Raw genomic sequence first — 24,076 nt, forward strand, 5'->3', positions numbered from 1 at the left:
AGCACATTATAAATACTCACAAATATAATTAAATATACAAAAATATAGAAATGTTCTGTCAAAAGAGAACTACACAACTGTGGATTAATTCTATAAGCCACCAACAGAAGAAGAACACTATTCAAGGAAATCAAGCACTTCATCAGCCTATTCCTCTCAACAGAAAAGCGCAATGCCAACAACCTCTTCTTCAGTGAAAAAGAACAAAAGATCTCACAGTACACTGACGACACCAAGCCTGCGCTAATTGTCACAACAAGCCCTTCCTGTAGAATCCCGCAATGGTCAGCGTTCACAGCCACATTTGTCCAAGATCTTGCTGATATACTCAACACCCTCAAAAACATCTCTTATGAACATGTCATGCCACTGCCTTAATCAAAGCTCTCTCTGGGGAGACTCTCTTGGCCCTACTTACCACTGTCAAAAATCCCCTCACTCAAGTCAACTCCCCAGAAGCACGCAAGACAAGCCAGATCCTTCTACTCCCAGGGGTGTGGTATTGCTATAACCCTTCTACTCCCAGGGGAGTGGAATTGCTATATCCCGATGCCCAGGACATACCGTTTGTGGTCAAGGACAAGAAGTTTTCAGGTTTATTTTGTCATTGGAACAAGTAGGCCCAACCCCCGTAGCACAAACCCTTTGGCTGCCAATTTACTTTATCACATTACAGAGCAGGGAAAGGAATTGTCTGTAGCTGAGGTAATATTTTAGTTTATATAATGCTGTTCGAACTTTTATTGATGGTTCATTAATACAAAGCTTTTATTATTAGGGTGAGCGTTCTAAAAAATATGTTGTAAGCTCGGACTGAACTACTGACAGTGGTCCAAGTAAAAAAAAAAACAATTAAAAAAATATGAGGCGACATATAATGCTTCCAGAATGCTCTCTGATTAAATGCAAATATTTCAAGAACCTGGAAAGCAAGATTAATGGTTTTTTGCTTTCAAAATAAAATGTTCACAGAAATGCAACTAGGAAAAAATATGTTTTGCTAAACTATAGTGAAATTTTAGGTACCATTTCTTTGAAGCATTTAGTAGAATGTCTTGATGCATACTAGTATTTCCAAATAATATTCATAATGGAATATGAGAGTAACTAGTTTCAACAAGATTATAGGAAACATTAATATATACAAGCACTGGTAAAGCCAATAGGTCTGAATTTGGTGGTCAGTCTTTCGGTTTTGCCCATGCATATCATTTTGACATGGCTTTTGTAAAAGTTTGTTGTCGTGAGGGCTCTTAGGCCCTCACAAATGTAACAAATACTAGCAAAAAGCAAAAATGCAAAATATATTTTTGATCCCAAAAAGCGATACATTGCCAGAGTAGTTTTTGCCACTGGACAAAAAAAAAAAAAAAAAAAAAAAACTTTGTGTTCCTATATGCTACTTGAGAAAGAGCAGCTTGGATCATTGTAATGTAACAAAAAGGTCTTGGTTAACGCCATACCTAATTAGGGGGCCGATACTTAAAGAAAGTCACAAAAGTGTACCCATGGTATGAGTGTTTGCATTATTGCAGATTTGTGTATTTCATGAATTCACAAGAATTTACAGAAGTAGATGAGGAAATCGTACTCCTAGAAAATCTTTAACTGTACTTTAGCACGAACAAATCTGCAGCTGATGATTTGCTCATGCGAAAATCAACTGAGAGCTTGCAAGTTCACCTTCCCTTTAATCACTTTTTCCCCAACCCTGGAAAAAGTTTTACTTCTGACCCTTGTCAGGAGTAAATTTCCAACCTTTATCAGTAGAGAAGAGCTGGGGAAAACACTTAAAACCTGAAGTTAGTAGGATTGCATTGACTCAAAAGGGCACTCCAGCCCCGGAACTACTTCTTACCATTACATCCGGCCAAATATGTAGATCTGTGGAAGGTGGCTAAATAAGAAAGCTGCTAGTATTCAAGCCCTACAAAAGTATTAGCCATGGCATAATCAGACAGGCTATTATCAGAACTCTGTGATTGCTGCCATCATTTGTTTCTGCACTTCAAGGCACTAAAGGGACAAGTAGATTTTTTTTTACAGGACAAGTAGATTCATGAAGCAACCTACCCCATGGACAAGTAAATATTTTATTAAATTCCACACCCCTGTACTCCTAAACAAACCTAGAATCCTATGACCTCACCAACTGCGGGCCCATCACTCGCCTACTATTCCTTGGTGTAAGAAAATGCATCTTTTTTGTATGGTCACCCCCAAGTAAGTTAGAAGGGTACACCAGGGCTTGCAGCACTGATTGTGCCACCCTGGAAGTCCCTCAAGTAAAACAAGTGCGCCACTGTAGATTGGTAGAGCACTGTGCACTGCTAGCTGGACTTTGCCACTGAAAACAATGGGAAAGCCACCACTTCCCTTGGACATGTGTGTAAGTCACCCCTCTGGCAGATCCAGCAAACGCTAAAGGGTTGGTGCAACATATGACACAGGCATGACTTGTACTTTACATGTCCTGACAGTAAAGCAGGCAACACAACTATTTTTACTGTGGAAAAGAAAGGCTTACTACCCCCCAATTGTCAAGTACAAGGTTAACTCCTCAGCTGTGTTACCTCCTGAATAATGCGACCAAAGTGGGCACTTCAATGTATCAAACAACGTGTTACAGCCTGACTTGTATCCCAACTCAAAATTAAAGTAACATGTTGCAGTGTGCAGTTTTAGTAAAGCTGCCACTTTGTTGCCTTTAAAACTCCTGTGCCTTCCCAGGCACACATCAAGCCTGTTCCACAAGACAGCTTTTGGCCCTCTTGCAGAGATGTGTCAATGACTCTCAGGAAGAAGAAAAACGAGGGATTGCAGAACAGGGAAATGTCACCTCCCTCCTGCAGGAAGCCACCTGGGAGTTGGCCCCACAAGGCGAGGCTTCAAAGGTGAAGCTGCCTTTGAAGGACAGATGTGTAACAGCAGGTAGAAAGCTGCCCTATTGTAGAGGTAGGCAGGTTGGCTTTGGAAGCGGAGAGGGGAAACCAGTTATAAAACAGGCTTCTCCAGGTGCATGTAGACCTGAGGTAGCCACACCCCTGGGGTGGGCTAGTGAGGGCTGAACAGAGAGAAAGGTCTTGTTCAACTTAAATATCACATCAGTGCTAACCATCTCCTCAACGACTGCCAGTCTGGCTAGAGATCACATTAAAGCACAGAGAACGCTGCCTTACACATCATACAAAGACCTTGTAAAATCCACTTGCCTACTCACTATGGTGAGTTAGATGTTATTAGGTCAAGTTATTTGTATGGCCTACTGGTCTGAGCTGGCAAACAACAAGTGTTCTATTCATTCAGAAAGTGAATGAGCAATAGAGATGCCTTTAAATGTTTTTTATCTTGCCACATTTGCTGTGCACTCAAAGACAGCGGTCAAATGTCTGCTTATAAATTGCTGATTATGTTAACCTGGAGAATGGCCTTTAGACAGCAAAGATAGAGGATTTTGGAAGGTGAACTGGGACAATCATGCTGGGGTACTGGGTGTGTGAAATCAAAGGCAGTAGGATGTCAGTATTTTTGTAACACACAGTATATAAATAACACAGTAAATTAACTGTACAAATATTTCAAAATATATTTTAGTGTTGGGAAAGCACTTCTTTTCTATTTCTGAAATGTTATGGAAATAAACATTTGAATAGGATAAAAAAAAATCAGAACACATTCCTTTGTGATGTAGTCATAATAAATAGTTGTTGAAATCCCATTTCCACACATTATTGTTTGCACGCTGTATAGTTCTCAAACACACAAAAGGTGATGGGATGATACTTATAAAAATTCTAACCACTAGCAGTCATTAGCGGTAGCAATCCATCTTTTTTTTGATCAAATTGCCATCTCAGTTTGGACTGAGGACATATGCAAAGCAGTCTTGACAAAGCTCCAATAGGAACAGTCCACCCCGAACTGCCAGGCACTCCCTTGAACTGGATCACAAACAACCCAAGACCAGTTTCTCCCCGACTGGGGCTCTTCAATCAGGTGTAGATTGGTTCTAGTTGCACAGTGAGCAAGCAACCCACGATTGTCAAGTTCAGCATCTCCACCCCGATGCAACGCATACGCACACACACACCAGACTAGAAAGCCTAAAGTGGAACAGCATCACGGATAAGAACTAGAACACTTCTCTCAACACCAACCAACATGAACAGAGCAACCACCTCCCTGAAGACATCAAGAATTTCAACAGTTGGATCACCTCCTGCACAGGCTCCCTCGCCACCTTCCAACACAGCAATACATCAAGATCTAGACCCCAGGCAAGTTGGTGCATGAGGGAACACAGACTGATGACACAGCACTGCAAACAACTGGAGCACAAATTTAGAATGAGCCAGGACAATTCAGACAGAGGCACAATTAAATATGCCCTGAGATGCTACAACCAAATGATCTGGATCACCACACGCACCACTCAGGCGGACCGCATCGATACCAGCACCAACAGAAGCAATGAAATCTTTGCCATCATGAAGGATTTCACAGCGCCAGTGGCTGCCTCCAACTTAATCACCCCCATGCAGGATCTCTGCAACATTCTTGCTCAATTCTTCAGGAACAAAAACACCACTATTTACAGCTACTTTAACCCGCAACAGGCCCGCACAGACCTCATGAAATGCCTCCTGATTTTATCCAAAGAACCACATGGCCTGCCATCACCCCGGAAGAAACTGCTACCCCCATGAAGTCCATCCACCCAGCGGCCACATTTGATCCATGCCCACACCTACTCCAGAGGACTGCAGTGCCATGCCACACCCATTCTGAATGCCTCCATCTCTTCTGCGATCTTTCGATGCTTGGAAACAAGCAATTGTCCTCCCACTGCTGAATAAACCCTCCGTGGACCCATCAAGGCTCATCAACTACAGATCAATGTCCCTGGCACTATCCCTCATCAAGGTCTTAGAGAAAATCATCAACTGATGCCTCAAATACCCCCAACCCCTCTGCACCACTCAGTCTGGCTTCAGAGCAAATCGTAGAATAGAAATTGCCCTCATTGCCACCACAGATGATAACCGCATGACTCTGACTCTGGATGGAGGAGACAAGGCAGCCCTGATCCTCCTAGACCTTTCCACAGTGTCTGGAAAGGTTTTCCACTCCATCTTCGCCCAACGCCTACACGACATCTGAATCCCAGGACATGCACCCAGATGGATCTGCTCCATCCTGACTGGAAGGACCCACTGAGTGAGCCTGTCATCTTACACCTCAAGCCCCCACGACCTCATCTGCGGAGCTCCTCAAGGATCTTCGCTAAGCCCAACTCTCCTTTCTGTTCACACATTTTATTCATTTTGTAAGAGTATGAAAACATAAACAATAGAGAAAAAGAACATTGTAACCGATTTGGCATCTCAGGATACAGCTGTTTACATATTACAGCAAAGACCAGTAGTGTCTTTGGGTGTGTATCGAGTCCAGCAGGTCATCTATATTGCAGCCATATGAACCCATATATAAATATTCCCCCCTTGAGGGGGCATTACTACATGGGCTGGTCACCATAATAACTTTTTTTCCACAGACCTCTTTCGACAGGCCCCAGATCTTTCAAACTTCCTTAGGCATCCTCATGATTGATACAGAGTTTCCTCCCCCTGCATTCACCAGTTCATATTCCATGCCGAATGGATCACCCCGGGTAGAGTCCCACTTCCCCACAGCCGCTATTAGGAATATAATGCATAACACAAGAATATACCTGGGTAATGTCTGCTCTCCCCACAATCCCAGGCATACCACCTGCACACTTAGATCAATTGTCAACTCTGTAGACCTTTCAAGATAACCGTGTACCTCTCCCTAGAAATATTGCAGCCTTGGACACTCCCATAACATAAGCATCAAGGCCCCTCTGATTACACCCATGCAAACATCTATCATTAGTGGCAGTGCCCATTCTGTTGAGCATGGTCATGTAGTAATACACAAGGTATAATATCTTAAGCCTGATGAGGCAGAAGCCTGCTTTGATTACTACCCTATCTCCCACCCTCTTCCCCCATTGAGTATTTAAACATGCTCAGAGCCTGTGTCATTAATAATACACAGATCTTGCTACTATCTGTTTTTTTACTTATTTTCTAAAGCGTGTAGGCAACTTCTAACTAATGCTGTGTATATTTGAGAGACTAAGGCCCTCATTCTGACTTTGGCGGGCGCCAAAATCAGGCCGCCGAAAGACCGCGGCGGCCATTCTGGCTTTCCCGCTGGGCGCCCGCCAAAGGAGCACCCGCCGGCCCAGCGGGAAAGGCCCTGCAACAATGAAGCCGGCTCCAAATGGAGCCGGCAGAGTTGCAGGGGTGTGACGGGTGCAGTTGCACCCGTCGCGATTTTCACTGTCTGCAATGCAGACAGTGAAAATCTTTATGGGGCCCTGTTAGGGGGCCCCTGCACTGCCCATGCCATTGGCATGGGCAGTGCAGTGCAGAGGCCCCATGACACCCGTTCCCGCCATCCTGTTCCTGGCGGTAAAAACCGCCAGAAACAGGGTGGCGGGAAGGGGGTCGGAATCTCCATGGCAGCGCTGCTTGCAGCGCCTCCATGGAGATTCAGCCCATGCAGGGGAAATCCGGCGGGAAACCGCCGGATTCCCTTTTCTGACTGCGGCTTTACCGCCACGGTCAGAATGGGCTGGGAAGCACCACCAGCCTGTTGGCGGTGCTTCCGTGGTCCCCGGCCCTGGCGGTCTTGGACCGCCAGGGTCGGAATGACCCCCTAAGTGCTTGTGGAGAGAGGCAGCAAGAAATCTATACTCCAAAGGGTAATCACTTTCCATATCTGTCGTATGTTATATTTAACCAGGGCATGTTGCCCTTGTAGGTATTTGAAGTGCTTAGAGTCATCAAGCCATAAGTACAAAGGCATTTTGCATTTCCTAACAGTGCGAATCTCAACTTCTGGCCATTAGGAAAAGCAAAATGCCATTTCGCTATGGACGAAAGGCATTTGCGGTGGTGCAAAATGTGATTACTAACTTCCAGAATTTGCATTTTAGAAATTACAAAATAGGAAATCGCAAATAGGGCTTTCCTAATTGTGATTTGCTAATCACATGTACAACAGATTTCCTAATTGAGACTAGTCACAAAATGGGCATTTAGGAAATGCAATTGCCATTGATTCAGATCAGAAGGTAACTAGGTGCAAGATATAGAAAGGCAACCAAAATGCATCAGGCTCTTTCACAATGGTGGCTCTGTACGTTCTGGCGAGAAGGATAAGGATTTTGGCTGGGAGAGAGAGAGAGAAGAAGTCGGAGACAGGAGAGGATTTTTAGGGTGAAGGTCACCCTGTTTGAACGGACTGTGGAGGAGATTCAGGAGAGGTACAGACTCAGTAGTCATGTAATTCTTCATTTCATTGTTGAGTTACAACCTCAGCTACAGGCCCCAAAACACAAAAGCAAAACAATCCCATCACATGTGCAGGTGTTGTGCTGCCTACACCTCTTAGCTTCTGGCAATTACCGGGGGTCGTAGCGGTGGCAGGGGAGTGTCACAGAGTGCCTTTGCCGGGTTCTTTTGCAGGTTTCTTGACATCATTGTGTGCAAACTGAACCAATACATATATATATTTCTCCAACACCCCTTATTATTGCAACAAACCAAATTGATGTTCTACAGGGTATCACAGTACCCCAATGTTATAGGCTGTGTTGACGGCACACATATTGCTATATGCAGCCCCCCTCAGGAAATTAATTCATTTACAGGAAAGGTTAACATTCGCTCAATGTTCAGGTAGTGTGTGATGCCTCCTGTATCATTACAGACCAGTGTGGTGATATTTCCAGACAGCACCAATGGCTCATTCATGTTCCTCCACAGTGAAATACGAAACAGACTCTCACAGAGTGAATTTGCGATGGTTTCCTATTAGATAAGAGGATTGCACATTCAATAAATGCAGTGTCCAGGATTGTGCGTGTGTAATGTCACCTAGTGGTTTCCTTTCTCATGCTCTTATGGGCGACAGTGCATATGCCTTGCATCCCTGGATACTTACACCATACCCGACTCCAAGGACAAGAAGTGAAAGGCAGTACAACAGGCATACAAGACATCCCGAAGTCTCGGTTTCGCTGCCTACACAAGATCAGTGGGGCACTACTCTATAGACCATAAACGTGCTGCAAGATAATTGTCACTTGTGAAATTCTGCACAATATTGCTTTGAAGATGGATCTGCACAACATCCCTATAGAGCCTGACTCTGATGATGACTTACCACCACCACTACAGGTGTAGCAGGAGGGTACACGTGCAGCAGAGGGCCACGCATAATGCACAGAGATCACCAACAACTCTTTCTGAGGTAAGAATAATTAAAATATCCAATACAAGACAGCACAACTGATGGGAATGCTTGGTGCATAACTGAGAGACCAACTTTTATTCAGACAGGTAGCAACAACATTGTTTCACTCAAGGAGCAACTGTATCCTTGTTTATACAACAGTGCAACAAAAATGTAACAAAGTTAGTAAGGCAAAACAAAACAAAAGTGTCTTATTTCTCTGAGTCTGCAGTGATTCACTTCTTTCAGCCTCTAGGGTTGATTGCCTTGTTGGCAGCATTAAGATGTGGGACTGCTGACATGTCAGTCCCAGAAGTGCGTCTGTCTGAATGCCTATAACTGCATACATCCTGAATGGATGTGACACTGAGGCTAGAACGCTCTCCCCTTTCATGTTGGGGCAGGAGGGTCAAGATACAGATGTTGTGGCTCTGATATTCTGAAGGGCTGTGGTCATCTGCACTAGCTCACACGCAACATTCCTGACTGCAGTGCCCCAAGTAAATCTGTATGTTCACAGTGCGCCTTGCTAGTGTGTTTGTGGCTACTGCAAAAATCGGTTGATGGACAGTGTGCATGTATCAAAACTTGCTAGGTGCCTCGTTCGCTGCGCACAGTTCTCCTTTTCCATTGCAGCTAATCTTTCCTGCCCTTTCTCCAACTGCTGCATCAACCGAGGTATCCAAGTAGATGCCTGTTTACAGTCCTTATTTGTTTTGGCCCAGGTGCTGCACAGAGATGATGAACAAGCCGCCAAACACAGGAGAACGGTCTGACATGTGGTCAGACACATTCATACTGTGGACTGTTGATTGCTGGCCTCTGTGCTATCTGTGTGTCCTGTCCACAGATGTTGTGGTGTCCTTGTTTTGCAATGATCCCTAGTCACTCTACACAAAGTTGGGCAGTGGTAATATGGTTGCTCTCCTGGCAGCTGGAATTGGGTAGATGGTGATGTGTCCTAAACCTCAACATGTGTCTGACACGACCTGGGTGTGATCTGTGAAAATGCATGCATATTATTAGTGTAAGTAAATGGTTTATATTTGTACACAATAATGTTTTAGTTGTGTTTCATGTGTTTGTGATATCTTTATGATGTACATATATGTTTGGTGCAGTCATCAGCACACGGTAGAGCAACCAACGTCTGTGTACTACAACTCCCATGAAGCATTGCAAGGGTAGAGCAAGCATTTCAATGGATTTATTAATGCTGCGATGTTTGATTTTTGGATTTGCTAACATTGTTATGTTAAGTAAGTAAAAGGAAGTTGACTTACCCCAGCTGTTTGTATATCCTTTCTCTAACTAAAAGATATCCTAATTGTGGGATCTTACCAATCAGTTAGTAGTGTTCTTTGCTAATAGGAGGACTAGGGCCCAGGTCCTCCGGTTTTAAGTTCCCACAGCCTAGACAAATCGGCATTCTATACAGGAAGTCAACCCTTTTTGAACCCCCGTTCTCTTTGGATGCAATACTTTCTTACCCCAGCTGTTGCCTGCAGAATTGAAGGAATCATTATCAGACACTCCCACCAGGGCCCCCTCAACTAGTGCCTTCATGGGAGTGAAGGGGCTGTGTGTTGCAGGTCCACCACCTATTCTACTACCCTCAGCCATTCAGCTGGCTATCTTCTCCTTCGCACGAGATCACAGGTCATACCATCCCTTGTGTATCTCTGGGATGGTTCTCTGGGTAGCACCTAGGAAGTTCTGCTTTTCCAGGAAGCTGGTCCAAATCTTTGTCTTTTGGCTCTCTGGTACTGCAAAGGAGGCCGTCCCAAAAAGTTGGTCCATATGGGAGACATATTCCTCAGTCAAGCTCTCCAGCTCTTTCTCAAGAGAATGTAAACCTTTCTCTTCCTGCACCCCCCCAATCCTTGCCCACATCTTCTTTTGACATGGTGTTATTCTGGAATTGACAAGATCACTGTAGGCATTAAGTCAGGAGCACTCCTCAATTCCAGCAGGTTCCTAGGCTTCTGGGTTGTGACCACACCCTGTATTTGTAAACGTCCATGTCTGACATCATCATTCTGCATCAAAAATGCAACTTTTCCTAATCTGCAATTTCATATTAGGAAATTGCAATTTTGTGAAATCCAAAATTGTTATTTCCCAATTGTGAACGTGAATCCATAGAAATCGCTATTAGGGGAATCGGTGGGTATGTGTATACCGTTCAGCGATTCCCAAATAGCATTTTCTATGGATTCGTAATTTGGAATTTGCACATCCGGAATTTTGTACATATGGTCCATTAAGCTTTAGAAGTTTCCTAAACAATAGCATGACCTGTGTCTCTCACTTTAGCTATGCCCAAAAAAAATCCCACTTCCAAAATCCTTCCAGCCTATTTAGGTCGGCAAAGTTGTCAGATTCCCACAGAGGTATGTCTAGGGTGACTTTCCATTTCCAGTCGAATGCACAAGTTGCATCCTTTTATACCTTAATTACTATTCCCGTGATGGTCCATCTCGTTCTTGTGTTGCCTCGGCTATATAGTGCTCCCCGACAGCACGGTAGTAACACTGCTCTCCTGTCTGCCATGAGGGAAGGGTCTTGTTGCATTGCAAATGCCCTATATTTAACCATCAGCACCTGAGCCGCCCAGTAATATAACTTGAGATCTGGAAGGGTGATGCCCCCATCGTATAGGCCATGTATTAAGGTTTACAATGCAATTCTAGTAGCCCCCCAATCCTCTAGCAGGGATCTAGTGATTGTGTTCACAGCTTTATCCGGGATCTCATAGGGCATGTTTTGTAGCATGTGGAGGAAGTTGGGAAAAAAAATAATTTTACAAAGTGATACCCTCTCCACCAGGGAGAGTGGGAGCTTTCTCCAGTGGGTTGCAACAGTTCTATATGGAGAGATAATTTAATCCAGGTTTTGGTGCATAAAGTCTTTGGGATCCGGGTTTATAAATGGTATTGAAACCCTAAAGTACACTACTGTAACAGACATTTCCAGTCCATCAGGGAGGTGGGGGGGGGGGATCATCATCCAGTGGGTGAATTTGCAAGCCTTGCAAATATATTCAGCATTTCTAATACCCTTGGGGTGGAGCACATTAGGTCAGCTAGATATAATAGGTTGTCAGCATAGAAGGAGATTGTGCCTTCCTGAGTCCGATCCTCTTCAACGCATACATGATCCCTCTGGCCAGTATCATCCACTCTTACATCAACATCCCCTCCTACACAGATGAAATGCAACTCACTCTCTGCCTCACAGACAAGATGCTCAATATCCAGATCAAGTTCAATGCATTTCTAACTGAAATTGCCCACAAAGAGAACACCAACTGCCTTAAGCTGAACACAGGTAAGACAGAAATTGTGATCCTTGGAAAGAGCATTTCACCATGGGAATTCACCTGGTGGCCAACAGAGCTAGGACCAACACCCATCCTCACCAAGTTCACCACAAACTACATGATTGTCATCAACAGCAAAAGTCAAAGCAGTCTCCACCTCATGTTTTCGTATGCTGAAGATGCGGAGGAAGATTTTTTAAATGGCTCCCAATCAGCTCCGGAAAAACAATCACACACATCCTTGTGACAAACAATCTGGACTACGGGAGCACCCTCCATGCCGGGATCAAAAGAAACTCACCAGAAGGCTGCAGACCATTCAGAACTTTGCAGCCAGAATCATCTCAACACAGGCCTCCAAAATTCTACTCGCCCACTAGCTATCATATTTTATCAGGTTGAGCTATTTTTAGGACCTACTGGACCCTTTGGAGAGTTGACAAAGACCAGGTGCCCTGTTGAGTGAGAAAGTGAAGGAAGCCTTTAAATCTTATTCTTGTCACATTCGCTTGTGTTCAGAGACAGAGGTCAAAAGTCAGTTTGTGTTACAATTAATTTTCCTTATGAATGCAGAGTCCCTGGATTTTGTCAGTTTTTTTCCCCAACACACATTTAAATAGCCGAATCAACATTTCCAAATATATTTCAGAAGTTGTGAAAGCCCATTGTTTGTACTTCTGTGTGATGAAAAAAATATTGTAATAGGATGAAAACAAATCAGAACACTTTACTTGGTGATGTGCAAACAATAAATGTTTTCTGAAACCCGATTTTCACAGATGTTAAAACATTATATAGTCTGATCAGTAAAGCTGGAAGTAAGTGGGAAGGTTTTTGTACATTTTGTGGAAATTATTTCTCTGTTAATGACAGTGTGCAACCACATCATGCTTTAGTAATGTATTTTTAAATATGAGTGTTTAAACATAAACCTAGAAACACTCCTGCCCTGGTAGCAATGCTATTAGTAAACTAAGAGACAAGTAATGGATCATGTCTCCTATATGTGGGCTAGATTCTGTTTATACATGGAGCAAACATTTAGTCAATATAATCAAATAAAGAAGTTTTTTTTGAAGAGCAGAAATGCTGAGCTCACATATTTGAAGGTACAGTCATATGACAGAATGAAGAAAAAGGTGACTAAAGTAAAATATTTGCCTAGGATCACACAATTAAAGGACCCCTTTACAGTCAAGTACTTTACAGTTATGGTCAAGAAGATTATTCAAGTTACTCGATCAGCGGGTCTAGTAACATTTCTATGATTTTTCGAGGCCTGCGACCTCTTATGCCGCACTCACAACACACCACACATGAAGGAGCTCCAATTGTTCCTCATACACAAACGTAAAGGAATCAAACTCCTCACCCACACTTTCAAGGCACTACATATACCAGCCCAGGATACCTCAACAATTTTGTCTGCTTTCACAAACCTTCCAGGCACCTCTGCTCATCTGAACTCCTATTTGCACACATTCCAAACATACAGAAAACCAGATCCGGCAGTCAAGCCTTCTCCCACATTGCTCCTGAAGCATTGAACGACCTGCCATTAAACTCAAGAGCCTCCTCTCATTTCTTGAATTCCACAAGAAGTTGAAAACCTGGCATCGGGTAGCCCAACTAAGCCCTAGATTTGGCTAGACTCACACCTACTCAGAGCCAGGATTTCCTTCTGGGTGACAGAGCGCTCTACAAATCCGTACAACATAACATCTCCATTTTCAATATCTAGCACTGGGAATAGATTCCCAAGATTTTGTCAAACAGGTACAAGATTATCAAATTTGAAGAATATAACATTTACCAGCTTTCATGAGGTAAAGTTTCAATTTTGTAAGAAATAGCAAGGCAAGGATTATGTATTTCTTTTATGGCTCAGCAGTCCAAAGGAAACATACCCACAACAACAACTCAATTGCCTCAAAACAACGGTCTCATGAACATCAACTTTGCTTTTATTGGAAAGTAAAATATATACCATAGTGTTGAATCCTCAAAGGTCATGAGTGGAAGTAAACCCTCTATCTCGTGCAGGGCGAGATAACCCGGGCCCCTGTACCCTTAACATAATTTACATTTTTCTTCACGAAAGCTAAGAAATTATATATTCAATGTCAGAACGGGAGGGTCAGATTATCCAGGCACCACTGCTTCTTTCTGCAATAGGGACTCCGCTTTCCCTGCTTCTGAAAAAGAAAGAGAAGCAAGTTTCTTCCTTTGAATCAGAGTTCCATAGAACTCTACCCAGAATCCTGTTGCCATCTGTAGGTCCCACACATCCCAAATGTGCCTCCATTTGTGCAAGAAGAGCTGTAACCTTCCTCATACTCTTGGTTGGGGAAAAAGGGAGACAGCCTTCTAATTGACAGGAAGCACTCAGTAATATTCAGGAAGATTCCAGGACCCAATGTGTTTATCGACTCAACCTTCTATTTCCTGCCCCAGTCTCCTGAAAGAAACATTCACATTCTAATTGACAGGAAACACTTAGTAGTCTCCAAGAAGGCTCCACATTAACACTTGTGGGATAAAAATGCTGCTTTCAAACTTAGTTTCCTGCTTGGCTTTCTTGGTCCGCTTAAAAAAAAGCTGGGTCTTTCATTAGCATTAGGGTTGCGTGCGCAAGCGCTCTAGCCTGCTGTAATCTATCTGTGGGCTTTTAACCACGCCCACTGCACACCCATCCATTTTGCTGGTTTGCGGGCTTCCCTTTTAAAAATCGCTTGATTTAATTTGCCTTTTCTGGTGTTTAACTCTCCTCGAGGGCACCGGCCAACTACTAAAAACATACGAGGCTCCATGTTTTCCGCATGGCTTCTGGCTTACTTTTTCTTTTTATTTCCTACGCACCGCAATCTCGCTGGGCAGTAGTCGAGTGCATTGCATGACACTGACCCTTTTACGTGGATAACTGCATAACTTCTGATACATTTGACTGCGAGCAAACTTCTCTTTCCTTTTGTGTGCTCCTTCACGCTCATGCACATGGCGTGTCGCTTTAAATCGGCTTGCTTATGTAAAACTATATTACTTTTAATTTTCAATTTATGTGGCAATAAAGGTCTGATTAGGACTTTACAACGCTAATAGCTCTAAGTCGAGCAAATTCGAGACCCTTTGCATTGCAAATGCTTGTTGGGTTGGGACCCTGCTACCTACGACAAGAATAACCTGAACATCTTTGCTTGGAAGCTGAAGGGCAGCAAACACTTGTGGAAGTCGGCCTCTTCAAGACAGCTTCAAATAATCGTGAACCCTGGAGCATGGTTGTTCAGCCGGTGCTTCTGTGACCCGTTTGCCTTGCCTATGTCCATTTTTTGCCATGTAACACTCCACCAATTGTGGCCCATTTTGTGGACCTCAGGTTAGTGCAGTAACAGGGTGCTTTCAGTTCTGCCATCCCCTTTTTCTTCAAGGACACTCTAGTTTTGAGTTTGAATAAGAAAGATTTTGCTAACAGAAATGGATTAGTTGTGAGAAGTAACACAATGTTAGGCACACATTAAAAATGTTGACTCATCTGAGCAGAGGCAAAAGGATGTGAATTCACAATTTAGTGCAGGGGTCACTATTCAAAGGCCCACCAGATGTACTCAAATGTTTTATAGTAATTCTTGTTTGGTATGTTTCATTAAAGACTTGCACCTGAGGCTGATTGTAAAGTATTCACATATGTTTTTCTGAAGTCACGTGTTATTGTTACAGAGTACCACATCTGACTGAAGAAGTGACTAATCCTAATTGGGCGAATGGACAAACAGCCAATTCTCCGGCAGCCTTTACTCCGTCAGGCCCTCAGACAAATTTGGTTATAGCAGTGACGAAATAGTCACAATCACCACTAAACCTATGGTCTGCCCACATTTAAATCAGGTTGCCAGATCACTGTGTTGCCGGTGAGAAAACACCATCACTACTGCGACTAATTTCCCTCTCCAACAACATTTAAATCGCCCCCCCTAAGTCATAAGATAAAAAAAAAAAAAAAAAAAAAAAAAACTTAATCCAGTACACCCGCAGGGTATCCGACATCTATTCCATGGAGGTCTGCCTGAAATCGCACCTGGGTGCTGGTCAATCACAAACTGCAATTTTTTAACGTTGCTTTACTTTTTCTACATGCATTTTGCATTACAACTTTCTCTGCTTTGTCTTACAAGAATTTGAGAATTTTGGTGTATTTTTGCACATTGATTTTCTCTCTATTTTTTCCTAAATTGCTTTTAGAAATTCATTGACTTTAAAATGTTTTGTATTGACTGACTTTAACATGCAGTCTTTGTTGGTTGCCAGTTATTTGTGCCACAGTTACCAATACCTATCAAGAGGCTGAGCAGTGATGTTCTAAGAACTGTGTTTTAGATTAACCAGATTGTGTTTATTAAGGTGGCAGGGTTTCCATCCTCTGAAATAAATAAACCAATATATGAAAAGCAGATTTCCTGAGTTTTAATTAGTCCCTTTTATCACTAACATTACAGACAGAATTGCCCTCCGTAATTTTGTATACTACTAATAAATGGAATTTGCCACCTCACTAGATTCAGTGTACTGGGGAGTGGTATTTAGTTTATTAGCTTTTCTACATTCCTCTTTTTTGCCACTCATAAATGACAAAATGTCCCCTGCTCTTCAAATGCATCTTGCGCAAGCATTTGTTAAATTTGCCACTTATTTGAGCAGACACCATGATGAACATGACAAGCACCTCATTTTGCAGCCCCTTAACAAAAACAGGTGTTTGTGACAAATACAGGAGGACTGTCTTCATTATCATCATCACTAGGTCACCTATGTGTGCAAGGAAATGGGAGACATGGTATTCATGGATCTGCGATTTCCACTCTATCCTGCAGATGTGCCTAGAACACTAGCAGAAAACTCTAGCCTTGGTAGCCCAGAGAATGTATTTCCTTGAGACACTATAAAATGGGTGCAGGAAAGGCCATTGACCCTGCAGTTTCTTAACAATTGGTGGTGTGTTCTGTAGGGACAATGCCCCCAGAATTCGAATGGTTTCTCCCTCTACAGGGAGTGCAGAATTATTAGGCAAATGAGTATTTTGACCACATCATCCTCTTTATGCATGTTGTCTTACTCCAAGCTGTATAGGCTCGAAAGTCTACTACCAATTAAGCATATTAGGTGATGTGCATCTCTGTAATGAGAAGGGGTGTGGTCTAATGACATCAACACCCTATATCAGGTGTGCATAATTATTAGGCAACTTCCTTTCCTTTGGCAAAATGGGTCAAAAGAAGGACTTGACAGGCTCAGAAAAGTAAAAAATAGTGAGATATCTTGCAGAGGGATGCAGCACTCTTAAAATTGCAAAGCTTCTGAAGCGTGATCATCGAACAATCAAGCGTTTCATTCAAAATAGTCAACAGGGTCGCAAGAAGCGTGTGGAAAAACCAAGGCGCAAAATAACTGCCCATGAACTGAGAAAAGTCAAGCGTGCAGCTGCCACAATGCCACTTGCCACCAGTTTGGCCATATTTCAGAGCTGCAACATCACTGGAGTGCCCAAAAGCACAAGGTGTGCAATACTCAGAGACATGGCCAAGGTAAGAAAGGCTGAAAGACGACCACCACTGAACAAGACACACAAGCTGAAACTTCAAGACTGGGCCAATAAATATCTCAAGACTGATTTTTCTAAGGTTTTATGGACTGATGAAATGAGAGTGAGTCTTGATGGGCCAGATGGATGGGCCCGTGGCTGGATTGGTAAAGGGCAGAGAGCTCCAGTCCGACTCAGACGCCAGCAAGGTGGAGGTGGAGTACTGGTTTGGGCTGGTATCATCAAAGATGAGCTTGTGGGGCCTTTTCGGGTTGAGGATGGAGTCAAGCTCAACTCCCAGTCCTACTGCCAGTTCCTGGAAGACACCTTCTTCAAGCAGTGGTACAGGAAGAAGTCTGCATCCTTCAAGAAAAACATGATTTTCATGCAGGACAATGCTCCATCACACGCGTCCAAGTACTCCACAGCGTGGCTGGCAAGAAAGGGTATAAAAGAAGGAAATCTAATGACATGGCCTCCTTGTTCACCTGATCTGAACCCCATTGAGAACCTGTGGTCCATCATCAAATGTGAGATTTACAAGGAGGGAAAACAGTACACCTCTCTGAACAGTGTCTGGGAGGCTGTGGTTGCTGCTGCACGCAATGTTGATGGTGAACAGATCAAAAAACTGACAGAATCCATGGATGGCAGGCTTTTGAGTGTCCTTGCAAAGAAAGGTGGCTATATTGGTCACTGATTTGTTTTTGTTTTGTTTTTGAATGTCAGAAATGTATATTTGTGAATGTTGAGATGTTATATTGGTTTCACTGGTAATAATAAATAATTGAAATGGGTATATATTTTTTTTTGTTAAGTTGCCTAATAATTATGCACAGTAATAGTCACCTGCACACACAGATATCCCCCTAACATAGCTAAAACTAAAAACAAACTAAAAACTACTTCCAAAAATATTCAGCTTTGATATTAATGAGTTTTTTGGGTTCATTGAGAACATGGTTGTTGTTCAATAATAAAATTAATCCTCAAAAATACAACTTGCCTAATAATTCTGCACTCCCTGTATGCTTGTTGTTAGGAAGGGCTTGACCTTCATTAGGCCTGCTTTGTGTGCAGCTTTGTCCCTCCTTAGTGGGGTCATGGGCTTCCTCTTCCTTTTTTTGGTGTGATGTCTGGTCACATACTTTGCTTGATGCTCCAAGCTGGGTAATGGAGGAGGCTGCATCTGCTCTTGGATGTTTGATTCATTTGCTGTTCCCTATTTGGTTGTTAACTTTAGGTCCTCTAGTATTTATTGTCTCACTTGTCTTGAATTCTGGGGGTCCTGAACTTGCCTAGCCGCATCTGCGCTCTGGTGAGTGTAGACGCACTTTGCTGCGCGGCATACATGTATTTAATCTTTTTGGCCGACCGCTTTCAGTGGCATACTGGGTCCTTGTTTTTGTGTGGGTGTGCTTCCCCTGGCACCTTTCTTACGTTTTTTTTTTTTTATCCTGACAATTCTGTTCCTTTGGGCTGGGTTTTCCCCTTCTATGTATGTATATTGGGGACCGTTGGCCTGGCTTTTGGCTTGCCCTTTGTTAACTTGCTTGGGATGATGTGCTCTTGTGCTCTGTTTTGAGTATGATGTAGTGCACGACTGGGGCCTTCCCCTGCGACTTCAAGTGTGCTTGGGCTTGTTTTGGGAGCCTCTCTCACCTATCACATCATGTTTAGATCTGGACCTTCTTCGTTGGTGTTCCTTTTTCTGCACCTTTTTTCGGTGGTGGAGTTTGGTGATATACTTTCCAGTGGGCTCTCCATTTAGCTTGAGCTGGGGGAAGTTTGGTTTGCTGGAAGGTCTTAGTACTGGAATATTAAGGACCTTTTTGCTGTTTCCCTGCACCGCTGTCTGTGCTTCTCCGATGGTGCTTTAGGCGTCTTTAGCTTTCTTGAGCATAAGTTGTGCCCTCTGCAATTTTGCCTTCCAGTGCTTGTTTGTTGGTCTTTGGCCCTGGAACTTTCTTGATCTTATTTCAGTTTTTAGTCTATCCTTGTTTGTGTCTGGACATTTCCTTTCCTGGTATGCTGTTTTGGAAGGCTAACAATGCTGGTCCTGTTTGCTTTGGTTTAACCTCATAACATATTGGCTGCGACTCGGAAGTGATGAGTAAATGTTTCAATTACGTACCAGTAGTCCCTTCATTCTGAGTCTACTTCCTTGTAGCCCTTAAAAAACGTAAATGCACTCTTCTTGGCTTGGAGCTCAGCTTGGTGAGTGGCTTTGGTAGTCAATTCAGGACGTTTCTGAGTAGAGGAGTTTCCTTTTAAGCACAGCTGGATGGTGAGAAGTGTGTTCTTTTAAGGAGGCAGCAGGGTGCAGTAACTCATGACATAAAAACCTGGATAAGGAAGTGGAATTTCAGTACGGAGATTACCACTAAGTAATCGGAGTGTACAAAAACCATTTTCAGTGGTCTCTTTTAGTATCAACAAAACCTTGGGCCTCTTTACGAGTGTGGCAGTCCAACGACTGCCACATTCACAGTGACAGACCGCCGCATTCCAGGTGGTCTGACAGCCACATTGCAACCCTGGCAGGCAGATCCACCAGGAGACTGCCAGGAACACTGTTCCTGGCAGGCTGACGGCAGTCTAAGTTGTACTCAGCCACAGTGCTAATCACAACTCAGCTTTCCGCCAGCCTTTCCATGGCGGAAAGCCAGTGCCAGGGCCACAGAAGGGCCCCTCCTCTCCCGATGTCACGGGCAGTGCAGGGGCCCTCCTGCTCAGCACCTTCAGATTGTGCACTGTCTGCTTTGTAAAGAGAGTGTATTCCAGTGGTGTTGGTGCTACAGTAAGGGAGCCGGGAACAACACGTAGCACAGTTCCCGCCACTCAGTCCGGCGTGAACGGCGTTATACAATGTTACCACCGGTCAGGCCGGTGGGACAATTGTAATTAGCTTTGGATGGGGTGGGGGGGGGCGGCACCACCCTGGCAGTGGCGTCCTCCCCGAGAGTTTAGTGGTCGGCTCGTCCTACCACCAAACTCTTTATGAAACCCACAGTAGCTAAGCAGACAGATCATCACTAACCAAATAGAAAAAAATTCAAGACCTCCATACCTGATTATTAAAAATGCCTAGTACAGCACAGCAAGAGTGTCAGAGTTTCCAAGAGTGTTAGGAGACCATAGAAATGTCAGATGAGAGCTATAAAAAGGTAGTATTGAAATGGTAAGGAAAGGTCACATTTGTCAAAGTTAAAATGCTACAATTACATCGAAAACTCAAGCACCAAAAATATAACGCTGGGTAAAATTTATAATGGCAAGCCAACAAATTGCCAGCTTCGACATCAAAGTAATGCATAAACAAGTAATCATGGCTTATTTTACCAATGATAGTAATGATTAGAACGGCTAAAATGTGAAGGATAGGTGCACAGTTTTGTGCTGCTCGGGCAGAAGTGGATCATTTCATCTCCTGATAGTTCAGACCATGTTGGTAAATTAGGAAGCCATAAGGTAACAGAAGTAGATGAAGTAAAAAAAGAACAGCCGACAAAGTAAATGTATTCTTTTTCATAAAACGATTTAAGTGCTCCCTTCGCAGTCTCGCATTTCCCCCTTGCAGGCCCGCCCATACAACACCCTATCTCCTTCTCTTACTCGTATTTTGTCGGTCCTTGTGAGCTTCAAATTGTGCTGGAATGGGTTTGGAATGGGCGGAGGGATGAACGATAACTGCCGAGGAAGTGACTGCAACGGAGGCCGCTGCTGAGGTTGGTGCTGCGCCATGATCCCCTTTACGTGTAGCGGCTCGAAGCGTCACGATGTTTGTATTTGGCGGTGTACGAATATGGCCAGAGTCCCCCAGACTTCAAATCCTGGCTTAGACACCTGCTGCTTTTTTTTTTATCCCACCCATAAAACGTCTCGCTCCTCCTCAAACATGGCGCATGGCCTGCAAAGGCCTGTATGTTGTTCAAAGGCCCACCCACAGCTCGGTAAGAACCACCCATTCTGTGCCTGAAATGAGCACAGAACCGCCCATAGTGTGTCTAGGCTGCTCACCGAAGCACCAGAAACCACCCACAAATCCACTTGGCCCGCCCATTCTCGAACCGAGTGCTGCAGTCTATATGTTGGCGTCGTGTTGCTGATTCGGTATCTAATCGCGTTTTAAATCTTGCAGTTGTGTGGTCAGAAGCTTCCCTTCCGTTTCCTCATTCCGTGCGTTTCAAGACCGCAAGCCTTCAAGCTTCTACTGTTTGCTTGTACGGCTTGGCCTAACTGGTTAATACTTTTTTCCCCTTTTTGGCATGCCTCGGCCCGTCCCTCTAATTACAAAATAGTTTTTAGGTGACGCTCGGCAAAAATCCGGCCTTCTAGGGAGTGGCAACAAATTTTATGTATGTTATGTTTTGTATTTTGCTAGCCTCTGACGAAAGGTGATTGAAAACCTTCGCAAATACGCACAGGCATACCCGACGGCGCGCCAGAGCTTTAAACTAATGTGTGAAAACATGCAGGAAATGTTTAACATTTTGGTACGAAAACGTATAGCCAATGGTGGAAAATAATATTTATTTTCAATAGTTTTCTGCAGTATTGGCTCGCTAGACGCATAATGTGACTGCACACTTTACATAATGCCAGGTAACCATTCACAGCTTACAAGGGAGTGACAGTTTACAAGTTTACACGCTTGAAAGTTTAACTTCTGTTAAGTGCATGAGGTGGAGGTGAGTATTGTACTTGTTTACGTCTGTGTCGTTATTAACCCAGGAGCCAAAAATTAATGAAATCCCATTTTGTGACAGGACCGGAAGCAGGTACTATGCTTGCTCAAAACACTTCATTAATTTTAGGTTCCTGTTGGAACGGAAAAGTTTCTCGCATGGTGAGGGACACGTACCCCTGCCCAGAGTGCATCAGCTGCACCAATGTCTGGATTCCTGGTGCTGATTTTTTTTGTCATGGGCATACAAAGATCATGTGTGTGCACCATGCATAGGCCTTCCACATGGATTGAGGTGGCTTGCTAGCCTCCCAGCTCGGAGAGGGGACATTACCCAGGGACATCCAAACCCACCTGCCCCTAGAGCACCAATACCTGCCTGCTTGCCAAGACCAGTGTGCCCAGTGAGGATAAGGAAGAGTGCTGGAGGGCATGAAGTTCAGTGGGGTATCCTGGCAAGGGATACATGTATTGAGGCGTGAGGAGATGGCTGCAGCACTGACCTGGTCTTTGTCCGTGTGCAAGTTCAAGTTGGCAACTCAATATGACAGAGAGGGTCGCAGTGAAGTTAGCCATGGTCAGCATCTCTGCTGTGCCAGTTGGTATGTAGCCTGTGTGCAAAGCAAACTTGAGGTTGGGCACTTGAGGGCACAGGTGTACACCCTTTTACCATGCAGGGGCCATTCCTGGCCCAAAGGCTGTATTTGTTTATGAAGTTGAGGCCTTATTAGAACACATTTCTGGAAACCTGGCCACTTGCTGGGTTGGAGGCCTGTTTTCTACTTCTGGTGGATCCCCTTCTTCACTACGACAACCCAATCAGCTTTGCCCACCACCAAATTCTTGCAAACCAGGCATCACTTACCACAAGTGGGTTACTCAAGACACTGCCATTGATCAGCAGAATCTTCACTGTCGGGCAGCTTCTCATACACATATGTAGTTCCAGGTCCCAGAGCACAACCTGCAAAGATGTGTTCCGGATACAGCATCTGCAGTAAGCCTAGTCTTGGTGTCAGGTCCCTATAATCTCTTAGTCAGTGTCACCAGTCGTCTTCCAATGAAGGAGGGACCACTGGGGACATGCCTATTACAACTGTTTGTTGATTAGGATAACATAGGATCGTGTACCAGTATGGTGCAAACTGTGATGTTCCATTAACAATTTATACATTCCCTAGCACCAGTAACCAGTTATATTTTAGAGCATTCCAGGTTTACAACGTGATCATACCTTAAGGCATCTGGAGGTTTGCAGAACTTAGACCAAATGTCCACCAGATTAATTCCACAACACTTGTTTGGGTGTATAGTTCATTTGAAGAGAAATATGTGAAACACTGTGCATGTATCCCTCAAGTTTGAAGATCTAAGCAAAAGCCTTAGCCGTCAATGTAACAGGGAATGCATGACACATAACTTATGGAAGAGCTCTCTTGGTTCAAAACTATTTGATTATAAAATCACTTATTATATTATTTGGTGTGTTTTCCATTTACTAGTATGCTTTCCAAGGAATATCATGCCAACACTCATTTGAACATACAGGGTTGTCTTCCTGGTGTTAACGCAAATGTCTTAGTTAGAAATTATCAATGTTTATATATTTTGAATAACAAAAAATGTAGAAAATGACTAATGTAGAAAAAAATGTGCACATTTGAATTTGTGACCTCAGAGAGTGGTCGCCAAGATTCACGAATTATGTTAAAAGATTGACTTGCATATGTGAAATAGTGAAAATGTATTAGAATAGCGAAGTAGTATGTCATATTGAGAGATATAACTTAAGTTTTGCATTATATTGTAGAGCTTAACTTAGCCAATTTGTGGCCTAGTTTAGCCAGGCCTCGGGCAGAAGCTGAATATTAAGTTCAATGACAAGATGCTGACAAATCAGACTAACTGTGAACTGCTCATTGTCTAATAAAATTTGCTTAGCAGAAACCTTTGCGTGAACCGACGGACAGGAGATGATGGAACTAGAATGTATCAACTATTGTGTAAAGCGCTGAGAGCGTACTTTCTCAGAACTCGAACAATAGAGACACTGACTGGAGAAGAAGATGCAACATTTTCGATACCTGACGAGCCGGATGTAGAGGACATCGCAAAGTGAACCAATCAACAATCTGAGAACTTTGTAATATTAGAATCCAGAGATTTG

General features: G+C 43.5%; 1 protein-coding gene across 1 annotated transcript in view; it reads right to left on the minus strand.

Moving 5' to 3' along the window:
- LPCAT2 (lysophosphatidylcholine acyltransferase 2) overlaps positions 1-21,112 on the minus strand; it is a 159,208-nt gene extending 138,096 nt beyond the window's left edge. The window contains exon 1 of the mRNA XM_069216275.1: positions 20,838-21,112. Coding sequence (XP_069072376.1) covers positions 20,838-20,966 — 129 coding nt within the window. The 5' untranslated portion in view covers positions 20,967-21,112. The remainder of the gene's footprint in view (positions 1-20,837) is intronic.
- Between the last annotated feature and the right edge of the window lie 2,964 nt (positions 21,113-24,076).

The sequence above is a fragment of the Pleurodeles waltl genome, chromosome 12, assembly GCF_031143425.1.
Source record: "Pleurodeles waltl isolate 20211129_DDA chromosome 12, aPleWal1.hap1.20221129, whole genome shotgun sequence".
Classification (NCBI taxonomy): domain Eukaryota; kingdom Metazoa; phylum Chordata; class Amphibia; order Caudata; family Salamandridae; genus Pleurodeles; species Pleurodeles waltl.